The sequence below is a fragment of the Prionailurus viverrinus genome, chromosome C1 (genome assembly GCF_022837055.1).
Source record: "Prionailurus viverrinus isolate Anna chromosome C1, UM_Priviv_1.0, whole genome shotgun sequence".
In the NCBI taxonomy this organism is placed as follows: Eukaryota; Metazoa; Chordata; class Mammalia; order Carnivora; family Felidae; genus Prionailurus; species Prionailurus viverrinus.
Window position 1 is genome coordinate 33,242,612 of NC_062568.1, and position 12,790 is coordinate 33,255,401.

Sequence of the window (12,790 nt, forward strand, 5' to 3'; positions counted from 1 at the left end):
CCTTTTTGTTTTTAATAATAATTATAGGTAATTGGAAATATTATAGGCATTTACTCTGTAGCATAGCCTGTAGGAGACGTTTTCAGATATGAAGTCCTGCTTTTCAAAAAATGTTTATGGGGACTCAGTATGTTTTGTACAGTTCTTAAGGGAAACAGATTTTGACTTTATGATCATCATTATTTTTCTGTGATAGAGTGAACTTCTTCCCAAATAAGGAGTGATCTATATTCAGGAAGCACTTAATGGCATCCTTTCAGCAGATCACACAGCAGGACCCACATGAATAGAGCTAACAAGTTTTGTCCATTAAATCTAGTGACTCGAACAAATTTTTATTATCCTTTTGTAAAAATGCAAGCACTGCCTCATAGAAAAACCAGTTGTTACCTAATGAAGTGTTTCAGCATGTTCATATAAGTTGATGGTTTCATATGGCTAGATTATTGCTGCATCAGCTAATAGCCACTAATAACATGCTCCTATCTTGCTTTAATGACATACTGTACTCAGAATACTCAAGTATGGACAGATGTTTAAGAATATCATTGTTTTTCTTCTTGGCTATTGATTAATTCCCCACATCCACTCCTGATTAGAATGCAAGATGTTTTCTTTCAGATGTGGAATCGTTCATTACCCAGTCTAACCAAAAAAAAGACAAGCAGTATGCCAGGAATTTGTATCAAAGTGCTGGAGCATCTTCTTAGACTTCTTACCATTGACAGTAGTTACACAGATGCTACGTGACAGCTTCTATCACCCTGCATGTCTTCCAAAGCCAATTCATTAGTAAAGAACATGCGGCTCCAACAAAGGGAATGTGAAGTACACTATACAGGGTTTTAGCAAAAATCCAATTGGTGGTTTCATTAGGGATTTGGGAGGGGGGACCTACAATCTCGTTACAAGACAGAGCAGGTACTCTAAAGCAGCTACACTCTCTTCATAAAACCCACGATGGGCTTTACTCTTTAATTGCTTGTCTGATACTTCTAGTAGTACTTTTTAAAAGTGGAATTGAAGAATAGTTGAATTGAGTTTTTAAGTGATGAAAATGATACTTTAACTCCTGAGTTTTAGATTGCATTATGGTTTCCTAAACCTGGACCCTCAGGGATCAATAGGAAAGCTTTTTTTGTTTTTTGTTTTGGTATGTGCATAGCATGTGTTTACTCTTTACTGAGTGCTCTCTCTCTCTTTCTCTCTCTCTCTCTCTCTCTCTCTCTCTCTCTCTCTCTCTCTCGGAAGCTTGAGTTCTCTTAGGTCTTGACAAAGTGGATCTTCCAGCTACCTTGTCTTAATTGCACAACCTGAACAGTTACTGTTATCTCCCAGGTAACAAATTAACCATCTTGCTCCCCCTAGTGGAATTGTAACTCTACTTCAAAGTTTGGAAATACTGTTATCAATACACTTTGGATGTAGCGTCTTATTTTTGGAAATCAAGTATTTTCCCAATTTATTTTTGAAGGCTGACAATAAAATAAAAAATATTGCATTGGATGGGCTGATAGGGGATGTGGGTAGAGATAGTAGCTTTTTATGATGACTTTTCAGTTCCTAGTGTTGGCAAGGTAAGCTGCATGATTTTAAATGGCTGCTAAATCCAAGGGATCTTTCTGCTCTGACTTCTGTCTTAGAGGGGTCCAATGTCATCAGCCTGGCAGATGGTCATTTCTAGATGGCAGCTGTCTACACTTCTGGTAGTAGTGGTAGGGTGCTGATAGTTGGGGATGTTAGAAGACAAGGACAGGTCCCATCTGAATATTGAATCCCACTTGCGCCATTGGTAAAGTAGGCCCAGGAGGTATGCTTCTGCCTTCTGAATCTACGTGTGGTACTGTGCCAGTATCCACAGCACATGACAAATCACCGTCAGTATACACTTGCTACACATGCTGAGGGAATTTTAGTAATTGACACTGAACTTATTGCATACCTCTCAAGAATTTTGTTTTTTGGGGGCACCTGGGTAGTTCAGTTGGTTAAGTGTCTGACTCTTGATTTCAGCTTAGGTCATGATCTCATGGGTCATGGGATCGAGCCCATCATTGGGCTCTGTGCTGACAGCATGGAGACTGCTTGGGATTCTCTGTCTCCGTCTCTCTCTCTGCCCCTCCCCCGCTCACACGTTCCCTTTCAAAACAAATAAATATTTTTTAAAAAAGCATTTACTTTTTTTTTAGGTTATGATAGCTAATGGTTTCATGGCATCAGAATCCCCTTTTTTCCTGCCACTATTTGTTTTTCCCAAGTTTGACCCTTGTTATGACTTTATATTTATTCAGCTTCTCACCCTAATGCACACAGAGCACTAATATTTTGTATATGCTAGTGTTGAAGTGTATGAATTGTCCGAAAGAGATACTAATACATACCAAGGCTTAGGACTCTGTCCTTTTGCAGGTGAGACTTTGCTTAAGTCTTATCAAGGTCAAGGGTAACACTACAACAGATATAGTGATTGCCAAATTACTGGTCAATAGAGTATAAATACTTGATACTTATGAGCAAAAATATTTAGGGTATTCCCCCTTTCTTAAGATCATGTAATGGAGATAGTATTTAGATGTGTATTTTTTCCAAATATTCTCAGGGTAAGTGTTTACCTAGGGAAAAATAAAACAGCAGGATTGGATTAAAAATCCCATCAAAAAGGAATGCCAGAGTGCTCTCCGGGCTGCCTTATTTGAGAGGCTGGAGAAACACACACACACACACACACACACACACACACACACACACACACACGCTCATAATGTTTTTGGGTTTTTTTTCAATGCTATTTGCTCAAGAACCACAGTAATTTAGTTCAAGAATTACATCTAAGCAAACACACAGCTTCTGACTAACACAGCATGTACCTATGAAGTTCTGATTTGGAATCACATGATGCTCAGATTCCCAGTTGTGAAGACAGTGATGTCACAGTGGATATGGCCCCACTGGGGCTAGAGATGTCCATCCAGCAAGACTTTGGGCTTTGGGGAACAGGAACTTTTCCCTTCCACAGGCAGTGTGAGGGATTTGTATGTGAATCAACACGTATCTCTGTATATACATGCATCAGTGTAGATATGTTATGTATGTATATGTGCGAATGTATGCATGTACATGTGTGTATATGTATGTATACATGTGACTGCAGCACTGGAAGAGTTGCTTCTTTCGAATGGATGCTAGAAATTCTGTGCATTGACAATACTCTGTAAAGCAGCTTTTAGCAGAGCCAGGCCCAGAGGTGTAGGGCGGGTGTACACGCCATTCTCTGCTGGGAATTCTGTGCATTGATGACACCCTTCAAAACAGCCTCAGTGACTGGTCCTGGAGGTGTTTGGGGAGCTCCCTGATGAAGGACTGTGCTGGCATCCTTGTCTGGCAGCTTTGTCAGGGAGGCTTTCCTTGGGATTCCCGCCCTAGCTTGGAGCTCTTGTCTTTCTTGAGAAGTGTGAGCACTGAAACAACAAAAAACCTATGTGCATTCCTGGCTCTCATGAGTGACCTGAGGCTTTGCTTAACTAGCTGTTTCCTTGAAGTGACCAGTGATAGATAGTTTATGGGGATGGGTTGGTTCTAACCTGTTAATTGATCACTGTTGATTTAACACTAAAGTCTTGTCAGACTCTGCCCCTGCTTGTCATCTAAGTCATATGGCTGTTAGGTTTCTTATTTGTTTTCTCTTCAGGTTCAGAAAGACAGAAAATTGCACACAAGCATTTGACTATGAGCACAGCAGACAGAGAATTATAGAACAGATAAACAAGATTTAGCATTGTTGTTGAAATCCTGAGTTTGTGTCTGACTGTTTTATATGAAATAGGGTCCTTGCCGTGGGGCAACTGAGCTGGAGACTTGGTTAGCAGTGGTCAGCAAGCAAGTGGATGGATCTCCTCGTCTTTGGGCAGATCAACCAGCTAACACCAAACTGATAGAAAACTTGCTATCTTTTCAAGACTTCTTTCCAGTTACTTAATTGTCGGCAATTTAAGAAACTATCTTTGAATCATTTACCTTAGCAAGAAGGTGGAATTGAGGGTATTTGGGACAAAAGAAGGATACATCTATCTGTCCACTTGCTGGAAACTTTTATAGCAGGGGAAAAACTGTGGAAAAATTCCTGGCATATTGAAATACTTATCTGTAACTTGACATTTTAAATATAGTGTTTCTTTTGGGGAGCCTGGGTGGCTCAGTTAGTTAAGCATCAGACTTTGGCTCAGGTCATGACTTTAAGGTTCGTGGGTTAGAGTCCCGCATTGGGCTTTGTGCTGACAGCTCAGCGCTTGAAGCCTGCTTCAGATTCTGTGTCTCCCTCTCTGTCTGCCCCTCCCCCACTCACACTCTGTCTCTGTCTCTCTCTCAAAAAATAAACATTAAAAAATTTTTTTAAATATAGTGTTTCCTCAAGGAGTCTTACTATATTCTACTGATAATACTTATATTATTGCCTCCCCCCAATAACACAAAACACCACCAGAACCTGTAAGAAAGGCAACAGGAGGGTAGCAAAAGAGAAAAGAAAATTTATAGCGGTAATGAGGACTGGGATGCTCATTTAGATAGCACAGGGAGACGTTGAGGCAGATGATGCTGATGATTTCACCTTAGGCCAGTGTTCTAAGAGTTAAGTGAGCATTTTATTAAAAGTAGATTCACATGTTTCCACCCCAGATAGACTAAGTCAGAATCTCCAAGGAAGGGATCTTGGAATATTGTTTTAACAAGCATCTCAGATAACTCTTATGGCCAGACACATCTGGGGAACTGCTGTCATCTTATTGCTGACATGAACTACTGTGAAGTATTTCCGAAAGAGGTGTGTGTGTGTGTGTGTGTGTGTGTGTGTGTGTGTGTGTGTGAGAGAGAGAGAGAGAGAGAGAGAGAGAATATGTAATTGCCAAAGTTTTTAAAGTTTAAAAATAATGGTCAGATATTCTACAGTAGCGTTGTTAAGCATTTCTTGTTTAAAAATATTTATTTATTTTGAGAGAGAGAAAGGGAGAAGCAGAGAGAGAGAGAGAGAGAGAGAGAGAGAGAGAGAGAGAGAGAATCCCAAGCAGGCTTCATGCTGTCATCGCAGGATCCAATGAGAGGCTCGATCTCATGAACCGTGAGATCATCACTGAGCCTACATCAAGAGTCACATGCTTAACCAACTGAGCTACCCAGGTGCCCCAAGCATTTATTAGTAAGAACATCTGTTATTCGTGTAGGGTAGTATGGTTACAGAGGGTTTTCCATGTATTATCTCATTTGTTCCTAATAGCAATCCTATGAGGGCTTGGACAGCAAAGATCATGCTCACCCCCAGGTTACACACGGGATGTGGGCTCAGCACATGGCTGGCAAGTGGTGGAGCTGGCTTTGAACAGGATTCTTTTTCACGTGGGGCGAGCCCAACCTCAACCCCAGAGCACACCACTTTTCTTCTTTTACCCACTCTCTGGTCACCAGATTGATGGCAGCATTTCTAAGATATCAGGTTCTTTGCATGTGCACACCTTTGCACACCCTGATCCCTGGGCCTGGAATGTCTTTCCTTCCCGGTTTGCAAACTCATGCTCGTTCATTATAGTGCCTTCCATGAAGCTTTTCTAGATATACTCTTCTCTTCATCCTACCTGCCCTCCAAGCAGAGCAAGTTTCTCTTTCAGTTCTGTTTCCATCACTCTTTATAAATCCCTTTTCTCTATGTCAGGTCTTGTTTAATGTGGGTGAGTTCAATAATAAGTGCTCAGTAATATCCCCCTTCATGATCCCCACCCCACCATTATACCACTTACTTTGAATGGGTAGTAGGGATATAATCACATCTGAAACACTCAGTGCCTTTAGTGTTGGCTAAGCTCTGGGAAGCGTTTGAGAATGATTTCAAAGGCTTTCCAAACATTGAAAAGAAGTGTTCACGAGGCCAGAAACATGGCCATTAACATCCTCTAGAAATGGAATTGTCTGAGGGTAACCAGGGTACATTGTCTAATGAGAGGTCGGGAACTATAGGGGACTGTATGCTCAAAACTGCAGATTTGGTAATTTCCTTGCTGGGTAATTTAAGTGTGTTTCAAGGACGTCTTCAATTATGGGTGATTTTCATGTCATACTCATAGCCCCAGGTTGGATGTGACTATCTGTTACGGCTTTCAAATTGCATTATAGTTATTTCTCTATGCAGCTACCTCCCCCACCAGACTTCTAGTGTGGGTGAGTCTGAGCCATATTCATCTTTGTCTGCCAATTGATTATTGTTGAATAAACTTTTGGGGAACGCCTCTTATAGCCATCTGCATCTGAATGCAGTTAAATGTGTTTAAGTATAGTTCTAATTCAAATTCTCCTGTGTTTACAGCCACCCCTGGTCCAAGCAATCTTCAGCGGTGATCCAGAGGAGATACGGATGCTCATCCACAAAACCGAAGACGTGAATGCTCTGGTAAGAGATGCTATGGTTTTGCCTGCTCAGGCCCTCTTAACCTTTCTGTACTATGGACCTCTTTGGTATCTGGTGAGAGCTCTGGGCTGCTGCTCAGAATTCTCTTTTTAAGTCCACAAAATAAAATATATATGGTTAGAATGGAAGTCAGTCATATGCAAATACAGTTATCAAAATATTCAATATCAAATCTGTGATAGAATAATATATGTGCTTCTCTGTCAGTACATTTAAATAGCAAGAGACAATGGAAGATCTAATAATGAGCATAATTGAAGAATAGTGAGGAGCGTGATCAATATTTTGTGTTGTCTGTGACCACTCTAATGTGGTAGGAACATACCTGTGGTTTCTGCTGGTGACCAAGTCACAGTTACTGTTGACACTACTGAGAATTGCTTCCTACATTCACAATGGAAGGAAATGTGAAATTTCCATCGGAAGTTAGTAAAAATAAAGACATATTTTTACATCCAGAACCCATGCTCTGCCACAGGGATTGACAAACTATGGTTCATCACCTATTTTTGTACAGGCTACCAGCTAAGAATGGTTTTCATTTTTTAAATGGCTGGGGGAAGAAATGAAAAGAAGAACAATCATTTGTGACACACGAAGATTATATGATATTCAGATTTCCATGTCTATAAATCAAGTTCTCTTGGGGCACAGCCATGACGGCTTTCACACTGTAGCAGCAGAGTTGGGTAGTAATTGATGACAGAGACTGTACGTGGCCCAGAAGGTCAAAGATATTTACTATCTGGCTGTTCAGAGGGGAAGTATGCTGACCTCTGCACTAGAGGGTCCATGAACCTGGGACCAGTGGGTAAATCGGGTACCCTGGAATCATATGTAATACATGCGTGCGCTTATGGACGTGTATTTTTTTCTGTGAAAGAGTAAAGACATTTCATAGTATTTGTAAAGGGGTCTGTGGCCCCCAGAAGATTCAGAACGGTTGGATCTGGAAGTTCCTGAAATAAACAAAGCTTCAATGAAGAAAAGTGAAAAGAGTTAGTCAATGATTTACCCTTGTAATAGTTTCCTAGACCTAGATTGAACAAGCAATTACATGCAGTCCATGCCACTAATTCTCTTAATGTAAGTCAATTACCTCAGTGCTGTAGTCCATCAGGGAGAGGGGCTCTCTTTGAAGTCTCTAGCGTTAGGTGGAAACGACAGAAAGAGTCAAACACATCTGCAGAAGAAGAGCTTTGCCACAGGGAAATGAATTATGTCTGAGGTCGAATCTCTGTCCGGCTGGCTGAATGCTTCATTTGGGAGAGTCATTTGGTACAGCCCTTGTTCTGTGGCAGTGCAGATTGGTGTGGCTTTCTGAAAAAGCTGCTGGCAGCTTCTCCCCAGCTGGCACTGAAAACAACAGGGCAATGTTTTATGACATTTTGCAAGGTAAGCACCGATGAGGCCAGGGCCGAACTACTTGAGAAGGCAGTCAGGCATTTGTCCAGAGCCTATGGGGCGTGACCCATCCTTCTGAGAGGAGCCGAGGCCAGCAAGCTGACTGTCCAGTGTTCTGACATCACCGGAATTTGCCTAGCCTATTTTGTGGCTCTCGCCCAAGCCCAGGCAAGCCCAAGGCAAGGTTAGTTACTATCTTTTCCTGATGATTATGGGCAAACCAAGCTTCTGTTCATATCAAGAAAGGTTGCACTGTCCTCTGAATGGCCTTTATTTCTCCTTCGGAAAGTGGCAAACACTTGCTGGCTGTTAAAGGTTAAGAAGGCTTAACTTCAGTTGTAACCTAATTGTGTTACTGAATTAGATAGGTTAACTGCTGTAACACATAGACTGCTGAATTAGATAGGTTAACTGCTGTAACACATATATTTAGAAATATATAATTGCTCAGATATGAGAGAAGTTTAGTTCTCTTATGAACAGATCAGAGAGGTGGCTCTTTTCCACAGAGGGTCCTAGGTATCAACACGTAGCTTCCAAGGTCACCCAAGGGATTCATCTTCAGTCCAGCCAGTCAGAAGGGAAAAAAGAGCATGGAGGCAAAGCACAGGACGATTCTTATGGGTGATCTTGGAAGTGGCATTATCACTTGAGCACACAGCCCATTGACCAGAACTCAGTCCCATGCTGCACTGAACCACAAGGGAGGTTGGGAAATTAGTATAGCTGTGTCCCAAAAGGTTGGAAAACATGAATAGTTAGCAATCTTGGCCACATCAATTTTTGGTACTACAGAATTTTAGGGAACTCAAGGGATAACACTTACTTGTCTTTGCGGTGCCTTACTCATTCAACAGTAACTGACTGAGTTCAGACCCAGTGCTGAGTGCTAGGGATATAGCAGTGAGATTGCTCTCTCCCTCATGGGCTTGTGACATGGCAGAGAAGCCAACAAATGTGGAATCTTATTGACATATATTTTGAAAGGGAAAATGCAGGACACTGTTAGGGGTCTGGGTTAATCATGAGGGACTGATGAAGTGATGTGGCAAATTGACACCGAAGGGATGCTGTTGTGGAGGTTGTGTGTGTGGGCTTTTGGATGACCTGCATCAGGGAAGGGTGGGGTAGAGGGAGGAAGAGCAATAAATGAATGAATGCCTGACCTCCTTCCAGTGATGGTGTGGCTCCTTGTGTCCTGGTCCCTTTCCTCCATTGTCACTTCTGTAGACCCTCTCTTCATATCCCCCTTTCCCTTCCCTCGGGTGAGTGTAAAGAACCTCAGTTGATTCCCTGCTCTCTTATCAGGTACGTTGGAGACAGTGAGTTGTTCTCTTAATGCCATGCTTTTCTTTGGCCAACACTGCTTGGGGATCAGTCGTGTTGACTGTTTTTCTAGGGGTGGATTAGGCAGTTTAGGGAGAGTGATTGTTAATGAAGGAAGGGCATATGGAGATGGAAGACAAATAAGGATTAGGGATCTAAGTCTGCAGCTTTACTTCAGGAGGGAAGAGAGGCCACTAACCAGTACATTTAAATGGCAAGGAAGGGAAATAAATAACGGAGGCGCCTCCTGTTAGTGGGAGGACAATATTTGTCTTCTTCTCTTCTCACCCTTTGCTTTTCTCTCTTTACCGTATTTATTCACTTAAATTTTCTTTTTTGTCCTAGGTTCTGATTTTTTTTTTTTTTGCCTTTTTTCTTTCCCACCTTCCTGTGTCTTTTGATTGGTCCCCTGTTCTTTGGTATGAATATCCCTTGATTAGGGGCTCCTGATATGGGAAGCAGTCTCATTCAGCTTTGCCTCTCTGTGTTTTTCCTATCTTGATTTCCCACTGGCAGTATTCATGGACTCTATGTGTGAACTGAACAAAGTTATTCAACCCATTGGTATTTGTTTTCTCATTTCTCCACTGTTCCCATCCCGTCTGCCTTTCCAGACCTATTGCTTCTTCCATTGAGTTGTCCTAATTCTCGTTTCCTTTTTGCTGCCTTTTCTGCCACCTCCCAACCCAGTCAAAGAAACCTACCTCTTCTCTCACCTCCCATAGCTCCTTGTCCCTCACTGATCACTTTACTTGAGCTATTTAGTTTTAAGAGACTGTGAGCTTGATGACATGGTTGCTGTGTCATTCATTCTCTTTTCCTCAATTTCCTACTTCAGTCCTTGGAGCACATGTTGAGTGAATGACTAAACCTTGCTTTATTAGTTATGTTAAGCCAATTTGTGGTGGCCTGTTTTTCCTATCTGCCAATGAAGGGGGTACATTGTCAAATAGTGTCTGGCTTGGTTAGTGTCCCTCAGGTCTCAGTTGTAAGATTAAAAGTTTTGTTTGTAAGATTGCAAATCTGTAGATGGATTTGAGGAGCCACTGAAGGACCAGGAAGTCCTTTTTGTGGATTCTCTGGCTGGTGGCATGCCAGGGTCAGGAAATGTGGGAAGGCAAGTTGTACACTCTGAGAAATTCATTTAAATTGACCCACATGTAGTCGACAACTAGAAAGATTTTTAGAAGGCTTTATCAGACTAACAAATTGAGCTAGAATTCAAAGTAGAGCATCTGAAATCAAAATGAATGCATAGAGCCTGAAAACCAAATTTGAATGTAATACAGTCATTTTTAGGATTATGCTATGACAACGTGACACCAACAGACAGTTCCACTGTGCCATGCTGGAATCGGTACAGAGATAATTAGTGCCTGTCATTGGTGAGTGGTAAAGACCAGGAGGGAACCATGCCATGTGAGGAGGGGCTGAAGAAGCTGGTGATGTTTTAGACCTGGGAAGAACAGGAGAATTTGAGGCCTCAAATAGTTCAAATGCTGTCAAGTTAAAATGGAACTAGACTTACCATTATGTCGGTGGTTGTAAGCTACCGAATGGATATACAGCTCGAAATAGAAAAAATAACTTAATGGACAGAGCTGTCCGAAGAAATAATGAGCTGACTTAATAATAAGTAGTAAGCTCCCTGAAAGACCACTAGACTGGTGGTTCTAAGTGGTTCTAAAGGAGACTAATTGTAGCACATGGCCCCAGTCTCCTCTCATGTGCCCTGAGCTGACCTTGCTAATGGTTTGTGGCATTTCTTTTTCTTTGAGTCTTAAAGACCAAAATTTCTTCTCAGGAAAGCACTATTGAGTTGGAGTTAGCCTTTAAAATGAAACCTCCTTCCCATGCCTGGACTAGGTGATGTTTAAAGTCTCTTACAACTGTGAAGGACTACAATTCCAAGATTTTTAAGTCCCACATGATAGCAAACCCATGGTGTTTATTTCTTTTTTAAAGTATCAGTAACAGTTATTAATACACACATGCACTCATGCACACACAACCATGATCATACCAAACAAAATCAACAATAATTCCTTATCTTCTAATACCCAGTGCATTTTCAATTTTATTTTGTTCCAGTAGTTTCAAAAAATTTTTTTTATAGTTGGGTTGTTCCCAAGTTGATTATTTTAATACAACTATTTTCTACAACAAAATGGTTTTGTCAAACTATTAATGTTTATTATTTTCTCTAATAGGATTTAGCCCAAGAATATTGGCATGTTTTGCTTGTCCTCTCCAATTCCAACATAGGAATGGATGATATGTGAATATAATAGAATAAATTGCGAGGTGAACGTTAAGCTTACGTTGGTAGGGGACTTACAGTGAAAAAAGGGGAGACAACCATTAAAGCTTTTGTTTTTAACTATAAGCGTTAACTTGGGTGAGGTGGCCTGCTAGTCTCAAGATCCAAGTGAGAAAAAAGAACTGTACCAACAACATATGATGAATTTTCTAAAAAGAAATAAGACGAATTACCAATAGTAAGCTTGTAATATGCACTCAGTGTCCATTTGTGTAGGGGTGTTGCACTATTTCTTTATTTTTTATTAGAGAGTACACAAGTGAGTGCAAGCTGGGGCGGGGGTGCAGAGGAAGAGAGAGAGAGAATCTTAAGCCGGGCTCCATCCCACGACCCTGGGATCATGACAGAGTCAGACGCTCAACCCACTGAGACACCCAGGCTCCCCGCAATGTTTCTTTCTGTTAAAATGATCACTGTAAGTCTAGTTAACATGCATCACCTCACATAGTTACAAAGTTTTTTTTCTTGCCGTAAGAATTTTTAAGATCTGTTGTCTTAGCAACTTTCAAATATGCAATACAGTGTTATTAACTATAGTTACATCCCCATGACTTGTTTTATAACTGGAAGTTTGCACTAATTCTTTTAAAAATAGAACATATGTTTTGAATCCACCCAGAAGGGTGCAATATGGCTCTACCTAAAGAGCCTTGAGTCAGGGGTACCTGGGTGGCTCAGTTGGTTAAGTATCCGACTTCGGCTCAGGTCGTGATTTCACGGTCTGTAAGTTTGAGCCCCGTGTCACGCTCTGTGCTGACAGCTGAGAGCCTGCAGCCTGCTTCTGATTCTGTGTCTCCCTCTCTCTCTGCTACTCTCCCAGTCATGCTCTGTCTCAAAAAATAAACATTAAAAAAAGTGTAAAGAGCCTTGAGTGATAAATTTAATACCTTAAGTTTTTCTCAGCTTGATTCTATCATGTCAGATTCCCTAGAACATTAGGAATACAGACTATATAGCCCAGCCTTTTAAGCTTCTAGATTTTTGTGTGTTTTCCGTCACTTACATATATGTTGCTTGACTTTTTTCTTTTTTCTTTTTTTTAATGAAGAATTGATAGGGGGATAAAAACCTGAGATGTTTTGTTGGCTTAGAGATCTGAGCACTTTCTAAATTAGACCTAAATCAGAAACTGCTGGGAACAAGGAGACTGGGATGGCAAACTCCAGTCTCATAACTAATAGAAGCACGCTGACCCACTCAGCTCTGAGTGTTGGTATGCAGGAACGCGGGCCCAGTGTGGCCCAGACTTCCTACGTTTTTAAGAGAAAATACAGGAAATCTCTAAATTG

General features: G+C 41.2%; 1 protein-coding gene across 5 annotated transcripts in view; it reads left to right on the forward strand.

Annotated features, from left to right (window-relative positions):
- ANKRD44 (ankyrin repeat domain 44) overlaps positions 1-12,790 on the forward strand; it is a 327,806-nt gene that overhangs the window by 112,544 nt on the left and 202,472 nt on the right. For 3 of the 5 annotated variants that reach the window (XM_047870045.1, XM_047870049.1, XM_047870050.1), the window contains exon 2: positions 6,350-6,433. In XM_047870045.1, the coding sequence (XP_047726001.1) occupies positions 6,350-6,433 (84 nt within the window). Of the gene's footprint in view, positions 1-1,184; positions 1,339-6,346; positions 6,434-12,790 lie in introns of those variants that run through there. The other 2 variants (XM_047870047.1, XM_047870046.1) reach the window with 2 other exon arrangements.